At 36.5% G+C, this 24692-nt stretch overlaps 2 protein-coding genes across 2 annotated transcripts in view; one reads left to right on the top strand and one right to left on the bottom strand.

Moving 5' to 3' along the window:
• Positions 1-24692, top strand: part of LOC120415840 (cAMP-dependent protein kinase catalytic subunit PRKX-like) — a 154326-nt gene that overhangs the window by 887 nt on the left and 128747 nt on the right. Inside the window, exon 2 of the mRNA XM_039577476.2 lies at positions 22686-23233. Within this exon, the coding sequence (XP_039433410.1) occupies positions 22965-23233 (269 nt within the window). The 5' untranslated portion in view covers positions 22686-22964. The remainder of the gene's footprint in view (positions 1-22685; positions 23234-24692) is intronic.
• On the bottom strand, positions 23425-24244 carry LOC120415842 (uncharacterized). The gene is made up of 2 exons (XM_039577478.2): positions 23869-24244; positions 23425-23755 (listed from the first exon to the last, which is right to left on the bottom strand). The coding sequence occupies exons 1-2, from the start codon at positions 23936-23938 to the stop codon at positions 23577-23579; spliced, it is 249 nt and encodes an 82-aa protein (XP_039433412.1). The 5' UTR covers positions 23939-24244; the 3' UTR covers positions 23425-23576.

The raw sequence follows: 24692 nt of genomic DNA, 5'->3' as shown, positions 1-24692 counted from the left end.
TCCGAAGTGAATTTTTTTCGAGGCCTACGGATAATCGAGTCTGGACTGTATTGATTTTTTTTCATTATGTCGGGTCATGATTTTTTATTTATTCACGTGGTTAATGTGTATCCTACAGTTCAAAAAAATAATGATTTTGATGGTTTAAAGTGAAAATTTATCTTAGTTTTTTAGAGCTAAATCTTTTTTTACATAAGAAATAAACGCATTTTTATGTGCAATTTTATTTTTTTTTGTACTGTGTTCATTTTTTAATAGAAATTTATGAACATTCTCAAAACCTAGCGTCATTATAGAACTCATAATGATCTGGGTAAACAAAATCTTCGAAACTTTCGGAGATTGAAAATGAATAAAAATTGAATTGCCGAAAGCGGAGTCGAGTTTTCAAAAATACGTTGGCTCAGTTAAAAAAAAAACAACCAATTACGAGAGTATTTCATAATCTTATTGATTAAAATTTGGTCATTTGATGATTTTTTAATAAAAAAATAGGAATGAATACAAATTAGAAAAGCCTTGTAATTTTTGTATTTTTGTTTTACTAATCATAAATTATTCTAAAATAACAAAAAGATTTAAAGATTTTGTTTCCTCTTTCAAAATTATCTCAAACTTCAGAAGGCAAAACAATGATTTTCATTCTAGATTGATTAATCAATAATCATGAATAGGGTTTGTGAAATTTCACGATTTCGCGAACAGCGTGAAATCCGTGAAATTTTGCTTTTTCCGCGAAATCCCGTGAAATTGTATGTTTGTGTAAAACTGTAACGATTTTTCTCAAAATAATTTACCAATCTCAAATAGGAATGAAAATAATCTTAAACGGTTTAATTACTAATATAGGGTTAGTGATTTTTGACGATTTTGTGTATCCCGATCAGACGGTAAAAACTAAATTCATGCCATTTCAATAACAAATACTGTAAAAATAACAAAAAGTGTTATGGAATCTTCTTGAAAAATCAATTTTTGCATATGGGTTTAATAACAGTTTATGTAATCACAACAAAATTTGTTATTGGACTGATATGGGATGAAAGCCAAAGCAACTTTGGAATAACATTTTTTGTTATGGAAGAATACCTCCAACTGTTATTGGGATGATCGGATTAGTTGTTAAAATAAAAAAAATAATAACAAAGATTCGTTCGAAGAATAACTGAAAATATTATTGGTCTGTTATTACAATAACAATCCAATAAAAAAAAATCATAACGACGAATAACAAATCTTGTTATAAATAACATAAAATGTTATTGGCCTAGTATTTTTAAAATATCAAAAAATGTTATTCCCAAATTATTTCCGTCTGCTCGGGTACGGCTTATTCTACTTCGTGAAATTTATCAATTTTCTCAAATATTTTTTTAAATAACAAAATAATTAATATGGGTAATTCTCTACCAACTCACACGAAATCGGGAAAAGTTGCCCCGACCCCTCTTCGATTTGCGTGAAACTTTGTCCTAAGGGGTAACTTTTGTCCCTGATCACGAATCCGAGGTCCGTTTTTTGATATCTCGTGACGGAGGGGCGGTACGACCCCTTCCATTTTTGAACATGCGAAAAAAGAGGTGTTTTTCAAAAATTTGCAGCCTGAAACGGTGATGAGATAGAAATCTGGTGTCAAAGGGACTTTTATGTAAAATTAGACGCCCGATTTGATGGCGTACTCAGAATTCCGAAAAAACGTATTTTTCATCGAAAAAAACACTAAAAAAGTTTTAAAAATTCTCCCATTTTCCGTTACTCGACTGTAAAAAATTTTGGAACATGTCATTTTATGGGAAATTAAATGTACTTTTCGAATCTACATTGTCCCAGAAGGGTCATTTTTTCATTTAGAACAAAATTTTTCATTTTAAAATTTCGTGTTTTTTCTAACTTTGCAGGGTTATTTTTTAGAGTGTAACAATGTTCTACAAAGTTGTAGAGCAGACAATTACAAAAATTTTGATATATAGACATAAGGGGTTTGCTTATAAACATCACAAGTTATCGCGATTTTACGAAAAAAAGTTTTGAAAAAGTTACTTTTTGCGTTTCTCTTTGTTTCGTCGTCCGTGTCTGTCGCGAGTGACCATGAACGGCCATGATCGATGACGACCAACTTTTTCAAAACTTTTTTTCGTAAAATCGCGATAACTCGTGATGTTTATAAGCAAACCCCTTATGTCTATATATCAAAATTTTTGTAATTGTCTGCTCTACAACTTTGTAGAACATTGTTACACTCTAAAAAATAACCCTGCAAAGTTAGAAAAAACACGAAATTTTAAAATGAAAAATTTTGTTCTAAATGAAAAAATGACCCTTCTGGGACAATGTAGATTCGAAAAGTACATTAAATTTCCCATAAAATGACATGTTCCAAAATTTTTTACAGTCGAGTAACGGAAAATGGGAGAATTTTTAAAACTTTTTTAGTGTTTTTTTCGATGAAAAATACGTTTTTTCGGAATTCTGAGTACGCCATCAAATTGGGCGTCTAATTTTACATAAAAGTCCCTTTGACACCAGATTTCTATCTCATCACCGTTTCAGGCTGCAAATTTTTGAAAAACACCTCTTTTTTCGCATGTTCAAAAATGGAAGGGGTCGTACCGCCCCTCCGTCACGAGATATCAAAAAACGGACCTCGGATTCGTGATCAGGGACAAAAGTTACCCCTTAGGACAAAGTTTCACGCAAATCGAAGAGGGGTCGGGGCAACTGCTGTGTGAGTTGGCGGAGAATTACCCATATTTGATTCATAAACACTATTTGAGTAAATTTTTTTTATTTTTCAATTGAAAGGCATGATATGAATCATTTGAAGAATTGCATTTTTTCAGTTTTTTAGGAACTAACTAAATTTAGTAATATTTTCATTCCTTGTTATACACATTTTGCTACTATTTTATTTGAAAGGTGTTGTTTCAATAGAAATTCAAATAATTCTGCTGTGTTTTATGTAAAATAAAATGAAGAGTATTTTTATTTTTCAAATTACCTTTTAAAAACATTTCAGATTTTACTTAGAGTCCTGTTTGGGTGGATGATTCCCGTGAAAGATAAAAAATACTCTTTTTTTGTTTTCTGTTCTCATTTTGGATAAGAAATTTCGATTTCGTTACAACTCATATTATTTTTGCCTATTTTTTTCTAAATTAAGTTTTTAATAAGTGAGTTAAAAACTTTAAAAAATATTTTAATGGGCTAACTGTCGCAGAAAATTCAAATAATTTTACTCATTTTGGCTGAACAAGATTGTTTAATCTTGCTTTGATATAAAATTTAACACTGGAACGCCCAACGCATGTCCAACTTACACGGACGCCCAAGCCTCCCAAAAAAGGTGGAACGGTAACTTCAACTCGCTGGTTCTCGGGCATTACTCAACCAATCGGGACGATTCTTGTTTCCAGTGATTTGTTAGGATGTCTAGATGATTCTAGAACTTTGCAGAACTTAATTTGATCAAATCTGTAATTTTTGCGATCAAAAACATCGTTCCACCTTTTTTAAAACGGCTGCCTCCGCGGAATTTTTGGCGAATTTTTTTTTTACACGCAAAAAAAAAGTTGGAACGATGTTTTTGATCGCAAAAATTACAGATTTGATCAAATTAAGTTCTGCAAAGTTCTAGAATCATCTAGACATTCTAACAAATCACTGGAAAGAAGAATCATCTTGATTGGTTGAGTTATGCCCGAGAACCATTGAGTTGAAGTTACCGTTCCAACTTTTTTGGAGCCTTAGGCGTTGGAATGTTAATCAATTGCAAATCAGCGAAAACTTTTGATCTTTACTAGTCGAATATTTATAAAAAAAGCAGTTCAGTTAATGAGAAAACGCATACCCTACACTTCGTTTCAAAAAATATAAAGTGCTCATCCGTAAACCAGGTGGACATTTTTTTTTTTTTAAATTAGGAGAATTTTGTTTTTTTTTTCATCACGTTCAAATTGAGGCAAGTTTTTTAAGTTTATTTAAGAATAATATATAATGAAGCATAAAAAGTAGTTTCTGTGATTTAAACATAAGATTTTCAGAGTTATTTTAACATTTTTCACGTTCCGCGAAATTTGCGTGAAATTTGGTGTTTTGAAATTGAGGTCCCCGTGAAATTTGCAATTTTCAAGCGTGAAAAATCACTAAGGGGTCGTGCATAAACCACGTGGCCTCCTTAGGGGGGGGGGGGGGTTGAAAGTCTGACCGAAAAAAACCACGAAAAGCCATGGGGGGGAGGGGGGGGGGGTCGATGGCTGACCACGTGGCCTATTAAAAAAATATTTTCTATAAAAAAAACATCAAAAACTGAGCTAATTAAATTTTGTGACATGCCTACACTTCAATCTCAAGATACCTTGTATTGTCTTGGGAATAAAAAAAATCAATTTCAGGATTATCGCTCAACATTTCGGTTTCACTACTACATTTGCAGGTGAATTGCCTAACATTAGAAAATAACCCGTCACGATTTTTCTTTTCAAACGATACTTATCTACTTTGATATTCACCGAAATTTTTTTGTCTGATTGATATTCATTCGTATGAGCCAAAGCCATTTTCTTCTCCCCGAGAAAAGGATAAAGTGAATATGAGCTTGGCATTTTGATTTAAGAGATAGTCCATAATTTGGGGTGTTATAACAATTCATTCGAACGAATTTTAGAACAGCTTTTAAATTTAGAAAATTTAAATATTTTCCTGAAACTGTATGTTTTTTTACAAGCAGTCAAGGCACTCATCGATCCTCACACATATTCTAACCAATTAAGTTGCTATTCTGTACAATGTTGTTGCATAATAAAAATCAGAACCAGGATCGGATAAATTTTTGATAAATTTCAAATTTCTCAAGAATTTCCGGGATTTCCCGGGAAATTTGTTGCAAATTTCTCGTTGCCGGGCAATTTGAATCCCTGGGAAATTGAACGCTCTAAAAAGCCTACAACAACCAGTAGTTTGTTTTAGAATTCAAGAGGAAATCCATTTTTTTTTCGCGAAAATTTAACACGTAGCCTTTTGTTTGGGACAAACTTCAAAAGCGTTTTTCTCAGCATGCTGTTTTTGCATATGGGACATTTTTGCGAACATGGGCAGTATTCGTGAATAAAATTTTAATGTAACGCCATTAAAGATCAATATAAATAAGAAACATTTATTAATATTAAAAAAAACTCATCTTTCATTTTTTTTTCAACATAAATATCTCAGCAACCAAAAGTATGATCAAAATTGTAAAATTATAAAGAATTTCCTGATCTTTCAGCTAGTTTTGTTTTCAATTTAAAAAAAAAGGATAAATCATTTGCCAAATTTAACTTTTTGAAAAATTCATATTTAGTAATAAATTAATGCGATCATTTTTTTTATACATGCGGGTATATTTTTGAAGTCAGATTTTTCTAAGGATCTTATGTGACCATGAAAGATAGATTGAGAAAGGATAAAAATCTTGCAACAATATTAAAGAAACAAAACTTTCTCATTTTTCTTAACTGTTTATATTTGGAAGAATGGATTAGTCACTAAAATATTCCAACCATTTTTTTATAAATAAATCAAAAACTTACAAAATATTTTAAACGTAGTTTTTTTTAAAAAGAACTGCTCATATTATAAAGAATGGCAAAATTGACAAAAACATTACAACAGTCAAGAGTAGATTTTAAAAATGAAATAAAAAATATTTTAGAAGTCAAACCTTTTTTGTAAGAACTGCTCTTGTTTGAAATAATGGAAAAACTCACAAAATTATCATGACAATCAAGAAAAGGTTGTTGTTAGAAATAAAAATAAATTTCCATCATATTTCAGAAGCGAACTTTTTTTTTCAAGGAATCGCTCATGTTTGAAAGAATAGAAAAATTCACAAAAATATTATGACAATCAAGAATAGGTTGTTTTTAGAATAAAAAAACATTGAGAAGTCGCCTTTATTTCAAAGAACTGCACATGTTTGAAAGAATTATCCCATTCTCATACTCACAATATCTCACTCACAGAAAAAATCGGATTTGTTAGTAAGAAAATATGTTTTTCAAGAATATTTAAGAAGTTTATATAATTATTATTATTTTTTTCATTTTTTCACATTCGACCTTTTATCCTTACGACGTTTTGTCCAGTCGACCTTTTGTCCATTTTCGACCTTTTGTCCATTCGACCTTATGTCTTTCGACCTTATGTCTTTCGACCTTTTGGCATTCGACCTTTGGTCCATTTGACCTTTTGTCGCACATCCGAGAAATAATGGTACAAAATTACTTTTTTGGACACATGGAATCATTGCTCACTTGTTTATGTAATATTTTTTATCCGTTTATTTGGTTTGATTTTTTGAGCACAATTCATACTCTAAAAGCATTTATATTTTAGATGCATTCCATTGCTTGCAACTAAATAATTTTGGTTTCCAGTTTGTAATCGACAAACTTTTTCTCAAATTTCTTGTTTGATAGGGTTAACAGAAAAAAAACTTAGTTTTGATAATCTTTTTTTTCTGTAACATTACAATTAAATTGTATACTGTAAAATAAATGTATTTAGTGAAAAAAGGAGGTCAGATTGATGCAGACAAATGCATTGTAAATTTAATTTTTGAATTCAACAAGTTTTTTTTTATTTTTCAGAGAAATAAGCCACGTGGCCATAAGGGGGGGGGGGGGTTTGGCGAGAAACCACGAAAAACCATGGGGGGGTAGGGGGGGGTCAAAAATTCCCAAAAAAAGGCCACGTGGTTTATGCACGACCCCTTAAGCCTAATCATGAATGATCGAATGTAAATTTTTTAAAATATGATTGAAAACGATTATTTCTTGATTTTTTTTAAAGGTCTCATAAGCTTTTGTCTTTCATATGTTTATAGGAATTATTAAAAAAAAACTCTAGATTTTTAATTTTTCAGATCATAAAAATATAATTTCGGATAAAAAAAAAATCAAATAGACTAAAACTTTTCATTTTTGTGAAAGGAAAATTTATGTATCTCTAGCTTATTTTGAGGAAATGAAAGTGTAAAATTTGAATTTTAACCAAATGTAAATCTTGTATGTGTCATGTTTTTAAATATACTTTTTTATATCTTCATTAATTTAGGGCATGGTTTTTTTTGTTAACAGAATAATAAAATATACTCATAAAAAGTAGAAAAGTTATAAACTCAAGAAAATTTAATATTAATTGTTTGAAAGTATTTTTTTTTGTTTTTTTTTTATTTAATTTTGGCAGACATTGCGAATCCTTAAAAAACCAATGTCTCAAGCGATTTTTATAATAACCTTTAAATATATATTAATTAAAATCAAAAATTCGCCAAAATAAACAGAATATAAATTGACACAATCTTCATGCTCACATTAAAAAATGATGACACAATTTCCACAAAACTGCCATTGTGGCGTGTCGTCAGTTTGTCAGTCAAATCCATTCACCGCAACAGTTGTCGGTCGTACGTTATAAAAAAAACCAGTCATCACAAATTTCGGGCCTGGCATCACCGCTCGCAGGAGATTTGAACTTTTTTTTTTCCTACTTACTTTTCAGTGTGGAAAATCCCCTGAAGCAACAAGTGGGTGTTGTGATGGGCCAAAGTTTCACACAAGTTTAAATTTCGAATAGCTGCTGTGTAGGTCAAAGTTTTCCATCATTCTGTTTGGACGCGTATAGGCAGCGTTTTTTTTATATCTCCCTAAAAACATAAGCCACCCTTGCCCTTCTGGTCTTGAATGAAAATAAAACATAATGTTGACCTAGTGCGAAATTGTTGTATACTATACTATACTATACTATACTTTACTATACTATACTATACTATATTATACTACACAGCAAATAAAGTAGTAATCCAGCTGCGTGTAAAAGGCCTGGGTGTAAACTTAATTTTGCTTTATTTTATGAAATTCTATGTAATATTACACCCTGAAATATGTAGCCCATCACTATGGGAAACCTACTTGACCGAAACGTCAAGCTCATATATGCGTTTATCCTATTCATTCTTCATCGGTCTGACAGCCGAGCGGGCTAAGGCGCCAGTCCTTAGGTTGGCGCTGGGTTTGATTCCCGTCGGATGCAACTTTTTTTTTGTGTAGAAAAAATGTACATGCAGTGTGTAATATTAAGTGTCTTTTTTGACGAAGATGATGTGCATGCTTTTGCATGCAATTTTACCATCGGATTTTTTGCTGTGTATATACTATAATTTGACAGTTTACAAAAATCATAAATTTTTATTTTTTATTTGAACTTGAATGTCATTAAAAATTACATTTGGAATAAATAGATGAATTATTTTTTTTCAAAATCATAAAATGATAAAAGTTTAAAAAAAAAAAATAAAAAAATCACAAACTAATTTCATTCAAAATGTTGCCTTACTCCCATTCCTCTTTGAGATGAATCGGTCCCAAGTGCCGGGATCTTTCACGATGATGATTTTCAGCGGATTTTCACAGTCCATCGGATGTTCTCATCATCACCCCCAAGTGCTCGTCGTAAATTGACTTGCCGGTCGAGTCGTTCCAGCTGAGTTTGCGATGCTGTCTCTTATAGCTAGTAGAATCGGGAAAGTCAAGTGGCTTTTCCTGAATTCAACGTTGGGGAAACTGTTTTTTTTGTTTTGGTAATGAAACTACTGGTTTTAAGTCAAGTACACTTATCATCATATGACCTTTAGGTCATTAACCCCTTCCCGTCTAGAGCAAAATCCAATGTTGCTTGGATTGGCATGCCTAACCACTTTCCAGAAGAGCTTGCTGAGACCACGTGAATATTTAATGTTTAAAATATTGATTTTTGGGTCATATGACCTAACATCGATTTTTATAAATCTGTCAAAGTTTCACAAAGACAAGCACCTAAAAAAGAATTAGACGTTTCACAGCTCTTTATTTTTGTTTTGAAAAATCGCTAACCAACTTCTGAAATTCAACAGAACTGTACAAAATCAATATTGGAAATTGTGAGAATAAGATATTTTTGAAAATTTTCAATGTTCATGTTATTTTAAGTGGCAGGCTCTGAAACTCAATATAAAAAATGACCCTTATTTCAAAACGGGTGCAGCTCAAAATGTTGAGCCATTGGGCCAAATTAGGGGTGGTCAAGAGGGGTTTAAGTCCTCTTAGGAGAATTAATTTACGATTTCGCAAATCGACTTTTCATTGTATTGTCCATAGAATAAAGATATGCAAAAAATCGAAAAATTGATCTTTTTGGATAAAAATTAAATTAGGAATCGAAATATACATTTGTGAATATTTGATAAAATGTACTGTTTTTTAGCTTAAGTCATTGTTAGATAAAAAGACTAAAAAAAAATAGCTAGAATTAATACAACAATCTGGCAGACAAAAATCTAACAAAAATGAATAAGGAAAGGTAGGGATGTTACGAATTAATTTAAAAAATGTTGAATTCATACGGTTTAATTCATTTTTGGATCTCAAGAAGATTGAAAATAAATTTATATTAAATTAAATTTTCACTGAATTTTGCGATTTTTCATTTAACTCGTTCATTTTAATTAAAGCGTTTGTCGAAATTTGCAAAACTGAATAATCTGTCAAAATCTGGCACAGAGGATGGTAATTCTTTAATCTGTCTGACACCTGAAAAATCTGGCATTTCCAGACTTATCTGACAAACCTGGCAACCATGGTCACAAGTTTGCAAAATAATAACGAATTTATGAAAACAGTTTTTTTTCAAAAGTTTCACTTCTTTTCGGATCTGTGATCCCAATATTCAAAACTTGTAATAAGATTTAAGAGGCTTCATTTGATAGAAAATGCTGATATAATCGTTATGCAATGTCAAATTTTTAGCTGCAGTTTTTTTGTTCCTCTGATTTTTGAGGAAATTGGTCTAATGCGTTAAGTAAAAATATGGCATTTTTTCGTGTAGGGGAGAGTGGGGAGACTTGATCCCCGGGGACACTTGATCCCAAGCCTGTATCTCGTCAGCATGTGGGTAAAACAATATGCTTTGTTCTAGTAAGTTGTGCGAAAATAACTAAAACTCATTGTATAAAACAAAGAAAAAGTTAAAAAATGTTTAGATTGAGTTACACACAGTTTTCTATAACGAACTGCAAAAAACATCCAAGAGATCTTTTGACAAAGGACTTTGTCTTAAAGCTCTATCTGCGGTGTCAATGCAAAATTTTTCGAAAATGTAGCGTTACCGTCGCATGCCCTCGGCGTGACATTCTGTTTTTGTTGCGTGGATGCCGTGCCAACTATTTAAGCTAAAAGTTAGCCTCTGGAGGATTTAGTGTCCATCAGACTTTCATCAAAGACGGACCTTACGTTGGGAATTTCATTGCTCACACACACACGCACACGTTGAAAGAAACAGGTGGTGCACGAACTTGAGAGGAGGTCCAAGAAGTTATTGACGGTTGCCAGAACGGTCACCGCAATACCGAAATGATTGGGAACAATTTGGTAGGATATCGGCCACACCCGGAGTGGCCAGTGCCCTGAGGGAAGGTTCTACCGGGGACATTTATCGAACCATACGACTTGGGGCAATATGGGTATCAAAATTCATGGTTTTTGATACTGGTAATGAAAATGGCCATTTTGGCAGGATTGGCCACACCCGGAGTGGCCATTGCCCCGAGGAAGGTTCTCCCGGGAGGACATTTACGGAACCATACAAATTTGGGCAATATGGGTATCAAAATTCATGGTTTTTGATACTGGTGATGAAAATGGCCATTTTGGCAGGATTGGCCACACCCGGAGTGGCCATTGCCCTGCGGAAGGTTCTTCCGGGAGGACATTTACAGAACCATACAAATTTGGGCAATATGGGTATCAAAATTCATGGTTTTTGATACTGGTGATGAAAATGGCCATTTTGGCAGGATTGGCCACACCCGGAGTGGCCATTGCCCTGAGGGAAGGTTCTACCGGGAGGACATTTACGGAACCATACAAATTTGGGCAATATGGGTATCAAAATTCATGGTTTTTGATACTGGTGATGAAAATGGCCATTTTGGCAGGATTGGCCACACCCGGAGTGGCCATTGCCCTGCGGAAGGTTCTTCCGGGAGGACATTTACAGAACCATACAAATTGGGGCAATATGGGTATCAAAATTCATGGTTTTTGATACTGGTAATAAAAATGGCCATTTTGGCAGGATTGGCCACACCCGGAGTGGCCATTGCCCCGCGGAAGGTTCTCCCGGGAGGACATTTACGGAACCATACAAATTTGGGCAATATGGGTATCAAAATTCATGGTTTTTGATACGGGACCATCCATAAACCACGTGGACACTTTTTTGGGAATCTTTTACCCCCCCCCCCCCCCTTTCGTGGACAATTGTCCATACAAAAAAAATCTTTTTTGTATGGATCGTGGACAATCGTCATACCCCCCCCCCCCCTTAAGTGTCCACGTGGTTTATGGATGGTCCCTACTGGTGATGAAAATGGCCATTTTGGCAGGATTGGCCACACCCAGAGTGGCCATTGCCCTGAGGGAAGGTTCTACCGGGAGGACATTTACGGAACCATACAAATTTGGGAAATATGGGTATCAAAATTCATGGTTTTTGATACTGGTAATGAAAATGGCCATTTTGACAGGATTGGCCACACCCGGAGTGGCCATTGCCCTGCGGGAAGGTTCTGAAGTAGTTCCTACCGGACAACCACTTCGGGTGTGGCCAATCCTGTCAAAATAGCCATTTTCATTACCAGTATAAAAACCATGAATTTTGATACCCATATTGCCTTAATTTGTATGATTCAATAAATGTCCCCGGTAGAACCTTCCCTAGGGTACTGGCCACTTCGGGTGTGGCCAATATCCTACCAGTTTGGTCCCAACTCCATTGCTCCAAATCATTCTGGTTTTCGGGTAGCCGTCCTAACAATCTCCATTAGAACAGAATTCCTCCCAAGTTGGTGCACAAACTGTGGCTTCCCATGTGTGCATGTGTGTGTGTGTGTGAGCAATAAAATTACCACCGTCGATTCGTCTCTGACGGATTTTCAGTAAAAACTAAAATTGTTCAGAGGCTATCTGTTAGCTTATATAGTTCGCATGAAATGTGGCAACAGTGGTGCAACATTCTTGCGTGACAGTTCCAAGAAAGCAGGAGACGAGGCAAAATTTGCGCCGTGTTGCCGCATTTCATGCAAACTATATAAGCTAACAGATAGCCTCTGAACAATTTTAGTTTTGACTGAAAATCCATCAGAGACGGATCGACGGTGGTAATTTTATTGCTCACACACACACACACATGCACACATGGGAAGCCACAGTTTGTGCACCAACTTGGGAGGAATTCTGTTCTAACAAAAAATGTTAGGACGGTCACTCGAAACCCAGAGTGATTTGGGGCAATAGAGTTGGGACCAAACTGGTAGGATATTGGCCATACCCGGAGTGGCCATTTCACTGGGGAAGCATTTGACTTGAGGAAATATGGGTATCACAATTCATGGTTTTTGATACTGGACATGACATTTTTCAAAAGGCATCAAATTCATAACATTTTAATTATAACATAAAACTAAGATAAGTTGCTATTTCATTTCATTTTATTACAAGAGATTGAACGCTGGCTAAATTAAAGCCGACTTAATGGCCCAGCTCACACAGGTCATCATTCAATGACCAAAGTATTGGCCGATCACTTCGTAGCTGGGGAACCACGGAAATAAGGGGCGCGAGTTGGACAATGTTGCCGAAAGTTTGCATGAAGTGGGACACGACCTGCAAGTTGGGCTGCCTTTTCAGGGTCACCGCTTTCGATGCTCATTCTCCACTGTCCATACCGCGCAATCGTCAATCCTGATCGGCTTATTGGTGCACTCCTGGGACGTGTAGACCAACGAATTCTCCACCGGTATCTGCATCAATTCCAGGCAGTACATCAGGCCACGCATCTCCAGTGGCAGAGAGATGGATGTATCGTTGCTGAATTCTACTTCCGGTAACGGAGACTAGGGGAATTGTCGGTGTTAACCGTTTACACGACTAGCGACATTGGCGAATCTCCCAGTGGTGGCTCAGGTTTCAGCTCGAGGGCAGCGAAATCGAATTGCATTCGTGTTGGCTCGTTCTCTCCGGCTAACCCCCTACGATGTTCAACACCCGGTCGGCGGCCTCTTCGTCTTCAGTGGCCCTGGCCAAGTCGTTGCCATCCTCGCCAGGCCAAACGTCCATGTAGTGCTTCTTGTTTTCGTCGCTGTCGGGTAGCGAGGTTGAATTCTATTTGCTCGGGGTAGGATTCTTGACCTGCAGAAAATGTGGAACTTTAACTGCGTCTCGTGGAACTTCAACTGCTTCTACCGCAGGCGGTGAATCTGGCCATTTCGATTGAAGAAGTGTTAATCCGGTGACCTCACCAAAGACAAATGCTTATTCCTCGGTTCGTAGGAAGCTAGAAAAATGTTAAAAAATGTTAGTTAAAAACGATTGTTTTTGAACAACACCTTCAACCAACCATCCTCACTAATATCCGCCAATAATCGTCGCCTTTCGTTTCCTCGGCCGGAACATCCATTTAATAATAGAAGCTTTCTCCAGAATCCCCGAGCGGCTGGATCACGCTCCACACACGGCGGCCGGGTTCCGGGGAGGTCAGGCCCGCTTTATAATGATGTTTGAGCACTGCTGGATGTCGAACATGCCGTTTTCCCGGAGTGGGTGCGACGGAAACGGCCATCGATGATCACTTGCCATCCGTTGCTGCCAGTTTGATTCTCACCTCCGTTTGCTGGGATAACGGATTCCGGAACCAGAACGACGCTTGGAAATTGGCCGGAGAGTGCTCGACGTCCCTACAGCACACTACGGGAGCAACGTGTTTGCGTCCTTGTCCAACTCGGCCTTCGTAGACTGCGTTGGAACATTTTCCGGACTAAATGTTTGAAGAACTGGATCAGCCACCAGATGGACCACTAACAGGCATGTGGCCCGAATCAACTCCTGGCTTGCGTAATCCGGAACAGATTAATCAATTTGATGAACGAGACACAGCAGGCCACTTTTTAATTCTTTTTCAGTTATGGTTGTTGGTGAAAAAGTGTAGAGTATTGTTTCTTTACTTACCGATTTTCCGGTCAATTGATGTTGATGTCATCAACAAGCAAATGTCCCAAACTGGTTCCCGAGAAAATTTGTCTGCCAAGGATTAAGATTCAGCATCAACAAAACTACAGATAGGGACCATCCATAAACCACGTGGACACTATTTTGGGAATCCTGTTAAAATGGCCATTTTCATTACCAGTATCAAAAACCATGACTTTTGATACCCATAGTGCCTCAAGTCGTAAGGTTCGAAAAATGTTCCCGGTAGAACCTTCCCTCAGGGCAATGGCCTCTCCGGGTGTGGCCAATCCTGCCAAAATGGCCATTTTCATTACCAGTATCAAAAACCATGAATTTTGATACCCATATTGCCTCAAGTCGTATGGTTCGATAAATGTCCCCGGTAGAACCTTCCCTCAGGGCAATGGCCACTCCGGGTGTGGCCAATCCTGCCAAAATGGCCATTTTCATTACCAGTATCAAAAACCATGAATTTTGATACCCATATTGCCTCAAGTCGTATGGTTCGATAAATGTTCCCGGTAGAACCTTCCCTCAGGGCAATGGCCACTCCGGGTGTGGCCAATATCCTACCAGTTTGGCCCCAACCCCATTGCCCCAAAACATTCTGGTTTCCGGGTAGCCGTCTTAACAATCTTCATTAGAACAAATTCCTCCCAAGTTGGTGCACAACCTGTGGCTTTCAATGTGTGCATGTGTGTGTGTGAGCAATAAAATTACCACCGTCGATCCGTCTCTGATGGATTTTCAGTCAAAACTAAAATTGTTCAGAGGCTATCTGTTAGCTTATATAGTTTGCATGAAATGCGGCAACACGGCGCAAATTTTGCCTCGTCTCCTGCTTTCTTGGAACTGTCACGCAAGAATGTTGCACCACTGTTGCCACATTTCATGCGAACTATATAAGCTAACAGATAGCCTCTGAACAATTTTAGTTTTGACTGAAAATCCATCAGAGACGGATCGACGGTGGTAATTTTATTGCTCACACACACACATGCACACATTGAAAGACACAGGTTGTGCACCAATCTGGGAGGAATTCTGTTCTAATGAAGATTGTTAAGACGGCTACCCAGAAACCAGAATGATTTGGGGCAATGGGGTTGGGGCCAAACTGGTAGGATATTGGCCACACCCGGAGTGGCCATTGCCCTGAGGGAAGGTTCTACCGGGGACATTTATCGAACCATACGACTTGAGGCAATATGGGTATCAAAATTCATGGTTTTTGATACTGGTGATGAAAATGGCCATTTTGACAGGATTGGCCACACCCGGAGTGGCCATGGCCCTGAGGGAAGGTTCTACCGGGGGGACATTTATCGAACCATACGACTTGAGGCAATATGGGTATCAAAATTCATGGTTTTTGATACTGGTGATGAAAATGGCCATTTTGGCAGGATTGGCCACACCCGGAGTGGCCATTGCCCTGAGGGAAGGTTCTACCGGGGACATTTATCGAACCATACGACTTGAGGCAATATGGATATCAAAATTCATTTTCCGAACAATACTTGTTTTGGAAATATTTTCGTTTTTTGGCAACTTATTTCCACATAGGTGCCAATGATTGAAAACATTAAATTGGAATTAATTATTAATGATTAAATAAATTGGCAAAGAATTAAAAAAATACAAATAAAAATAGATAATTTTTAGAGTTTTGTACAAAGTTCTTTGTCATATTGGTCATGTAGAACATAACCACCTGCACCTTTTTTTCTTTGTTTTAATATGTATAGAAAACACTCAAAAATTATTCAAAAAAATATTTTTTATGGATGAGTTGTTTGATAAACTTATCAACTTCAAAACCCTTACGCATTTGATGTTAAATTTATCGTCATACTATTTTTACAATCAATTGTTTAAAAAAGTGTTTTACTAAGTATACTAATGAATATTACTAAAATGTTTAGCAATACTGTTCCTCGTGCCAAATAATGCATATGGAGTCACCTTTGCCAAACATATTGTTTGAAATAGTAGGGGAAAGTGGGGCAAGTGTAACAAGCTAAGGAAATGCTCGTTATAACCCATTAAAACGTTAAAAAATCTGTAGGATTTTATTTACATCATCTTATTCTAGGTGTTGACTAAGACTTTGTTAGAACAAGTTTTTAAAAAATCTTGTTTTTTAATGCAAAAAATTGATCTTAAAATTTTAGATTTGCCGTACGTTCTACTCAACTAGTGGGGCAAGACGAGCAACCCGTTGGGGCAAGAGGAACAATGCATGAAACAACATGTTAATTTGCTAACATTTGAAATTTTATCACATAGTTACGTCAGATTAGAATGTATTTGAAAGGTTTCTTCCAGATTAGATTAAATAATAATATTTTACTTAAAATTTCATCGTTTTCACGAAAAAAAAATATTACTAAGATGATAAATAGTAAATTTTTATAACATCACTATATTTTGCATGGACATCTTTTTTAACAATTGTTTATCAGTTTTTAAGTACGTTCATGTATTTATTTCCCAATAAAATATGTTGTTGCAGCAATTCGTAATTTTTTCCATACTAAAAATCCATATGGTACACTTGCCCCACCTGAACAAGATTTTTTAAAAGCTCTCTACAAAAATAACCAAAACATAAATCATACTTTGTAATAGGTGCATGTCATTGGTAGGGACTCTACTGATCTAGGAAAAATAGCATTTCGATAAAATGAGCCTTAAAACGAATCGTAAGCCTTATTTTGTCCTTTCCAAATATTATAAGAAAAGGTTTTGCAAAAAACTTCATTAAATCTTATGCCCCGTGGCGTTTACGTCGTTTTGGCGGTTATGTGGTAGTAGAATCAGCTGATTGCATTGCTACACCCAAAGGAAATATATATCTCAAAATCTGCAACAGTGGATTTGCTGCAGAAAATGTCACATTTTATAACATTTTTTGCAGCAAGCCCGTAGATCATTTTTGCCCGCGTGTAAACATATCAGCGATCTGCAGTTCTCACCAACACATATAAAGCTGGCCCGTCCAAGATCAACACACCAAAGAGGAGAATATGTTGGTGCTCTTTCACTCACGTTTCATCAAGCGTCCATGGCGCGGTGGTAGCGTGTCGGACCAATAACCAAGAAGTTGGTAGTTCAATCCTCGTTCTGTTAAGGTTTTTTTTGTGAAATACAACCAAAACGCCGTCGGTAATGTCGATAATTGTCGATAACGGGCAAAAATGTCACACCCCTATATCGCAAAAAATGCATGAGGACAGTTTTCATGCAGATTCTGATATACTTTCATGCCGCCATGCATCACAATCACGCGACCGCCGTTTGGGTGTAGCAACAATTTCTCATACTGGAAATAATCAAAATTGTAAAAATTACGGCCGTACGAACGATTGTTCCTCTTGCCCCATATGGTCGTCTTGCCCCACCTTCCCCTATATAAAAAGCCCAAAATAAACAAATAATTTTTGAACTTGAAACTGGTTGTTGTTTGCGTGAATTACAACATAGGCATTTTTGTTAGATATATTTTCATGTTAAATTGAAGTTTTCCCTAGATTATGTCCCTCGGAAAAGTTTAAAAAATGCGATGAGCTATTTGCAATAAATGTATTAAAAAATGAGTTATTTGGGGGCAAAACGGCCACCTCCTCCGGGGGTAATTTTTAAAAAAAATTTTGACTATTAAGACATATTTGTAGATAAGGAAAAACATTTTCAATAAAACTATCCGTTTTTAATCAAAATGCTGTTAACTTCCGTATCGACAACATTCCTTGCTATGATATAGAAAAACTCATTGAATGGTTTGAAAACCTTTCAAATTTTTCATAAAAATCGCTAATTTATTATTGTTGACATAATTTTGATTTACTTATTCTAATCGAAATACACAAATTAATTAATTAAATTCACTGAGCCAAAATATGAAATTTTTTGAAAGGCATTTTTCTTCACATTTGAAACTTGATTTTTTCAACCAAAATAGTAATGATGTTCAAAGAAGTCTGTTCAACCAACCATGTGGGTATTTGGGTGGATTCAGCCTTACCCCGCGTATTTCATATATATATACGATTTTAATAATTTTTTAAAATATATTTGAAAAGTATTAAAAATTGTTTTTTAGACCAACTAATTTATGTCATTTCTATAATGGACTACTAGTAGAACAATATGTACGTAATTTGAGATCAAAATAATCTGTTGTGTAAATTTTATGAAACTTCTCCCTTAGGGTGGCTTTGGAGAAACCAAATCAAAATTTCATGCAAACAAAAAAAAATCAAATATTATTAGTGGATTTTCTTTTTGCGAGTTTATAGGGAGCTGCTCTTAGATGACATTGGCCAAGATACACGAAATTTGTGATTATCTAGTGAACTTTTTTGGAAACCGTCTCACTATGCATCAGTTGGAACCCTTTCAATGAGTCATTTACTTTGAAGATCTGGCAACACTGTTACTCGATTTTTAAAGATTAAAAATATGAAGACTTGACTGGAACGAACTTTGTGTTTTTGTGAGGACTATTCGATAAATTTTAATTTTGAAGATCTGGCAACCCTGCCCTTGGATAGCGCCACTTAAGAAATATCATTTGATGATATCAAGATGGGTTGTAGTTAATATGAATGAAAATTACTTTCGGATCTGACTAACTGAACATTGTTGGATAGGTATTCTAAATACCCTTTCAATCAGTCTTAAACATTGCTGATCTGGCAACCCTGTAATTAAATTTGAGGGCCTTATGAAATTTTTGTGTTGGATGTTGCATTGTTAGTAATGTCGTCTAGACTTTATTAAATGTTAAAAAACGGTTCTACCAACCCTTACAAAATTGTAGAAAACGCACCTTTCTCAATCTTCATCATCATCGACTGGCGGTGGTCTAGATCGCATCATCTGAAACGGTTTCGACCATGTGTGTGTGTGTGTTTGTTTGTGTGTGCGCTTGAAATGCGATCTATTCTTAGCTCGACACTGAATTGAATTAGATTGGATATGGGTACGAAAATAGAAAATAGTGAAATGGAAAATAGAAGTGTGAAGAAGAGAATCTTAAATCTTAAGGTGAGCAGCGGCGGCGGCTTTACACGTGCTGTCCGTGTAGTAGCAATAACTAAAATCACATGTTTGTGGGAGAGGGAATAGTGGGGGTTTGAATTATTATTTAATATTTATTCTCCAACAGAAGGAAGCACCTCTAATTGCTTGTTCCGGTACCTTAATAAAAACGCACAGATGTTCACTCCACTTCCAAATTCTTGCAATTTGCCGTCATCTGAAAAATTACTCTTCCGTGCGCATCCAATTAATTTCCAGTTCGGTTGGGCTATATTTTGCGTGTAAACCCGGCAAAAAAGAGCATGATTCTTCCACTCTTGGAGTCGATTTACCGAAGAAGCCAATTTAATTGCGGTGCAAGGTAAAATTTATTCCTTCTCAGAATTGATCCAGTGTGGGGGATGTGATAGCAATTTTCGCATTGATTCGGCAGTTTACAAAACAATTCTCCGCGCTTGAAAGCCGAAACGAAGCGATTGCAAACAACCCATTTAGCACCGCACTGTTAAAGGTTGAACTTGCTCAAACTTTTTACACCGAGCATATTGTGTTGGTTGAATTCGTGACATCAATTTCTGGTGGGCACGGTCGTCCGACCTGACAATTGGCGGCTCAAATATTGTGACAAAAGTGGTGTGGCGTTTGCGTCATTATTACCAGCGCTGAGCGCCATCAGACGTAAACAAAAATCAGTCGATATCCATGAAATTGGTTGATGTTGACCCATGAGGATTACATGTGTGAACTTATCTCAAGAAAATTTGATAATTTTGGTTTAAAGATACGATCAAAGATCTCATATGTCATGGGGTTTTTGGCTATAATCCTGCTTAAAAAATGAACTTTTTATAAAAAGTTCGGAGATCGTCATACAGAATCGAAAACTGAACAAATGTCTGTGTTTGCGTGTGTTTGTATGTGACCAAAATGCTTGACAATCTTCTCAGCACTAACTGAAGTGAAGTTTCACAACTCGACTTTTTTAAAGTTGATGTCAGTAAACGCCTCAGTTTCGTCAAGGTATGATAGATTTGGGCTCCCTAAACACGCTCCAATTGACATTAATTTCGATTAAAAATAAATCATTTTTTTTAAAGGTTAGAAAGTTTAACAAAGGTTTCTTTTTTTAGTTTAAAATCGGATTATTACTGGAGCAACAATTGAAAAGGGTGCATAAGCATTTTGACAAAAAGAACTGCTTTGCAAATTGAGTCCTTAAGCATTTTTTTTGATGGATCAACTATGGTCCCCTTGGAAAGAGCTGTCAAGTAGGACCTTTTCTGTCAAAAAGGACCGCAAGGTTAATTTTTCAAAATTGATTTAAAAATTCATTTTAAACTCTTTGTGGCCGTACAAAGGGTCATTGTACTCAGAAAAATAAGCTTTATCGATGTAACCAAAAATATAAGCAATCTAAGCTTCATTTTAGGACCCAATTCAAAGACAACAACTAATTAACAAATCCCACAGTGTTGAAAGGTAGCTGGGAAGGCCTAACCAAAAGTGATTTTAAAAATAAGCGAAAAACAATTTTCTTTTTAGCATTATTTTTTCGGTGTAGCCCTTATCCATACCGATGGCCGACATCTCAGAAAACGGCTGAGGAAAATGTCTAATATTGCTTTTTTTTTATTAATTGCGAAAGGCAGCTTTCAGAACTTTTCAACTAAAACAAATAATATGTTCTATGAATTCTTTGATATTTAAGCTTTTTTCTAGCACTAACACATTTGTCAAATGTTTCCGTTATGAATTCATTCAAGAAAATCTTTTTTTTTCTTTTTTCAGTATTTTCAAGATTTCGATCGATTTATTTCCTTTCTTTGAATTCGAGATAATGAATACGTTGGAGGGACCTTTTCGAATATTAGGCTAGACTTAAAAACTATGAACTCAACTTATCATCTGTCAAATGCAACCCAGAGCAATCAAATCAGTTGAAACGACGTGAGAGCAATTCCAGCTCAAATCAGGATTTTTCTGGTACTTTTGTACCCGACCCTAGACCTGTGTAAGCCATTTTCATGTATATGGAGCCAATAGTACTGGAAAATAACATTTGAGAAGGGCGTAAGGTATTTAAATATTTTTGTATTTAGCAATTTAAAAATTACTGTATCTCGAAGCCGTTGCGTCGTATCACAGAGTGGTCAAAGACAAACTTGTAGGAAACTGGACGAGCTTTCTGAAAAAAAATACACTGAAACAAAAATACACGCCACTTATTTGAGTTTTTTTGTTTTTTAAGTCTAAAACTTAAATTTAAAGGCGATGTCAAGCTTTTTAAAGTTCAAATTTTTTGAGGAAATAGGCTAAGATGTTACCAAAAGACTCACAGTACCTTACGCCCTTCTCAAAATGTTATTTTCGAGTACTATTGGCTACATATACACAAAAATTGCTTATATAGGTCTTGGATAACATGTCTACAAAGTTTGATTGAAAACGGAGAGGGTTGGGTACAAAAGTACCAGAAAAAAATCCTGATTTGAGCTGGAATTGCTCGTGAAGTTTTTTTTTCAATTTGGTTTTTTATTGCGAAAGTCTGTGAAAATTCCCATTTTTCGGACCAGCCTAACACAGCTTAGGTCACTCCAAACAAAAAAAAATGTAAATATATCGGCTAGGGAATCCCCCAACCGAATTTTGAGATCGAGATCGATTGGACAACTTTTTTTCGAATCGGGAAAGTTTTTTCAGCTTTAAAAAAAAAACGAGGCTAGATTATATATTTTTTTATTTCGGAGTAATTAACAAAGTGGCATTAAAAAAAATATATATAGAGTGAATGGGCTTTTTTTTCGAAACATTTCGAAATATTCAAAAACCGTTATTTTGTAGTTATGTTTTCAAATTTTCAGTGCAAAGTCTTCTTTATAAGCCGAAACGAAATGAAGTTTTTAATGTCTGACTGGGTTTAGTTATTGTTAATAGTTTATATAAGTCCTTTTTTTAAAAAAATATCATAAATAATCTTCGTTTTGATCCTAACCTGATCCCACATCGCTCAAACAACAATGCTTCTTCCTGTAGATCACATTACGTGTCTGCGCGGGCCATTACACAAGTCGACCCCGTCGGGTGATTTACGGCAAAATGGAAACAACTTTTTTTTTCGGTGCCCATAAATATTGTGATAAGAGCAACGGCCTCTTCTGCAAACAGCTGAATGAGTTCGAAAAAAAATCACGCAGATGAAAACAATATCCACGAGTTGAGAAAGTGAGCAACGGCACGGCGGTGCGCTCACGCGGAATCGCCAAGATTTAACAAAATTATCGAAAGTAATTACAGTCTTAATTTAAGTGATTTATTGAATTTCAACGTGTCGGGTTGTGCGAGTCGTGTCGACCAACGGCGATGTTCGCACCCCTCGAGCATCGAGATCTTCGCGTAACATCACCCTAGGGTCAGATGGTCAATTGTGGGAAGTGCTGAATCTTCTTGATCGACGATTGGCTGTCGATAAAGTAGATGTTGACGAATCGCTGCAAATTCTAATAAATCGGATTAAACAAATTTAATTAGGCAAATTACTTTTTTTTATCTCGTTGACAGGTTATTTGACATCGCTCACTCGTCGAGTTGATCGTGGTTGATGTGCCAAAATCAGCGATTCGCAGCGATTGAAGAAAACAAGAATACAGGAAAAAATCGGCCGTGATCAAGAAAAGGTCTTGGATTGAAAAGAGAAGAAGGAAAAAACTTGCAGATTTGGCACAGATGTAAACAAAAGAAAGGAAAAAAAGAGTGTTCGAAAAAGAAGAAATTAAGTTAAAGTTGGTGGGTTCGCTTTGAGCGTGTACGGTGGTGTTTAGTGTGGCTACCGGCCGGAAGATGTCCTCGTCGCCGCTGTTGACCAGCTACACTCTGCGCATCCGGAGTGACACCAGTCCGGTGACGGCCACGGCCACTTTTACGGCCAACGGTGTACTGTGCAACAGCCCGGCCACCGTCGGGGAGTCGCTCAAGAAGCTGAGCCTGAACGACGCTTCGACGGCGAGCAACAACTCGGGCGAGTCGACGGATCCGCTGGAGTCGGATTTTAGCGGGGCCGAGGAGGAGGAGGAAGAGGACGAGGAGGAGGACGGTGGACGGCGGTTCAGGTGAGTTGGAAACATTCAAAAATTGATTTTTAGAATCCCGTTTGTTGTCAAAAAGGTTTTTAAGCCCCCTGCAAAAAGTATGGTTGAAATTGTTTTTCAGCATAAACTGATTATTTTCATGTTAAAGTGTACGGATGTAAACAATGCGCTGTCAAGAGCTGAGAGCATTCTTCTTTTCAATGACCAGGCCTACTGCGTCGATTTAACCGTAGGAGTTGAGTTGATTTTTAAAATACAATTTAAATTCCATTTTATTGAAGTTTGATTCCATAAACAGTTCCATTTACAAATTCATCATCAATTTCGATTTAATGAGTTGGTTTCCAACCCTTCATTGATACCCTCACTTCTTGGACGGGTAAGGATTACGACGGTGGTGGCACGACGGGCAGTCCGGAACGCAGTGTCCCAGGTGGTTCCGGTGGTACCCGGCGATGCAGACGCACTTGCTGGGCCGGTAGCAGGGACCGTCGCACGGTTTCGGACAGTCGCAGGCACGCACTTCGTACCTTCCGCAGTGGTCTGGTTTGAAATCAAGGCCAAAAATTGGGGTTTTGAGATTGGGGTAAAAATTACCCAAATTTTGACAGATTAAAACAAGAAACTACTCAAAATTCAAAATTAAACTAACTTACCAGAAGGGGAACAATTAACGGCAGCGATGGCCACGGTGGCAAGCAGGAGAATTGCGATGGCGACCTTCATGTTTGTGGGGATTCCTTCAAGTTGGCTGAATCTACCGGAGTTGGAAAGTGCAAGCTCGGCGCTGGTGTGTACTGATGTACCGATGAGTATTGCTGAATGGTATTTATACCGTTTGACCAAGTTCTAGGGCTGTACGTGAGCAATCTTTTGCCAGGAAATATAATACATGCCAGTGGCAGGTGCAGTAAAGTGCATACGAACAGTCTCTTCCTGTTTGCAGGATAGGATTGCGCTGTGAGAAGCTTATCCTTGTTTGTTTAAATATTTGAACAGTGCAGAAATGTGTTTGAGCTGTGACTTTCAATATGGATTGGAGTAGTTCAATCAGTTCAATTTCATAAACTCATCTATTGATTTTTTCCGATCTTTATAAATTATTATTATTGTCCAAAATCTTGATTTTTTTTCCTATGACTAGATTGTCTAAAAAAGCAAAAGCAAACGCAAAAGCAAAAGCAAAAGCAAAAGCAAAAGCAAAAGCAAAAGCAAAAGCAAAAGCAAAAGCAAAAGCAAAAGCAAAAGCAAAAGCAAAAGCAAAAGCAAAAGCAAAAGCAAAAGCAAAAGCAAAAGCAAAAGCAAAAGCAAAAGCAAAAGCAAAAGCAAAAGCAAAAGCAAAAGCAAAAGCAAAAGCAAAAGCAAAAGCAAAAGCAAAAGCAAAAGCAAAAGCAAAAGCAAAAGCAAAAGCAAAAGCAAAAGCAAAAGCAAAAGCAAAAGCAAAAGCAAAAGCAAAAGCAAAAGCAAAAGCAAAAGCAAA

This window comes from Culex pipiens, chromosome 2 (genome assembly GCF_016801865.2).
Source record: "Culex pipiens pallens isolate TS chromosome 2, TS_CPP_V2, whole genome shotgun sequence".
NCBI lineage: Eukaryota > Metazoa > Arthropoda > Insecta > Diptera > Culicidae > Culex > Culex pipiens.
Note: the sequence above shows the minus strand (reverse complement) of the source record. Positions and strands in the feature narration are given on the sequence as shown.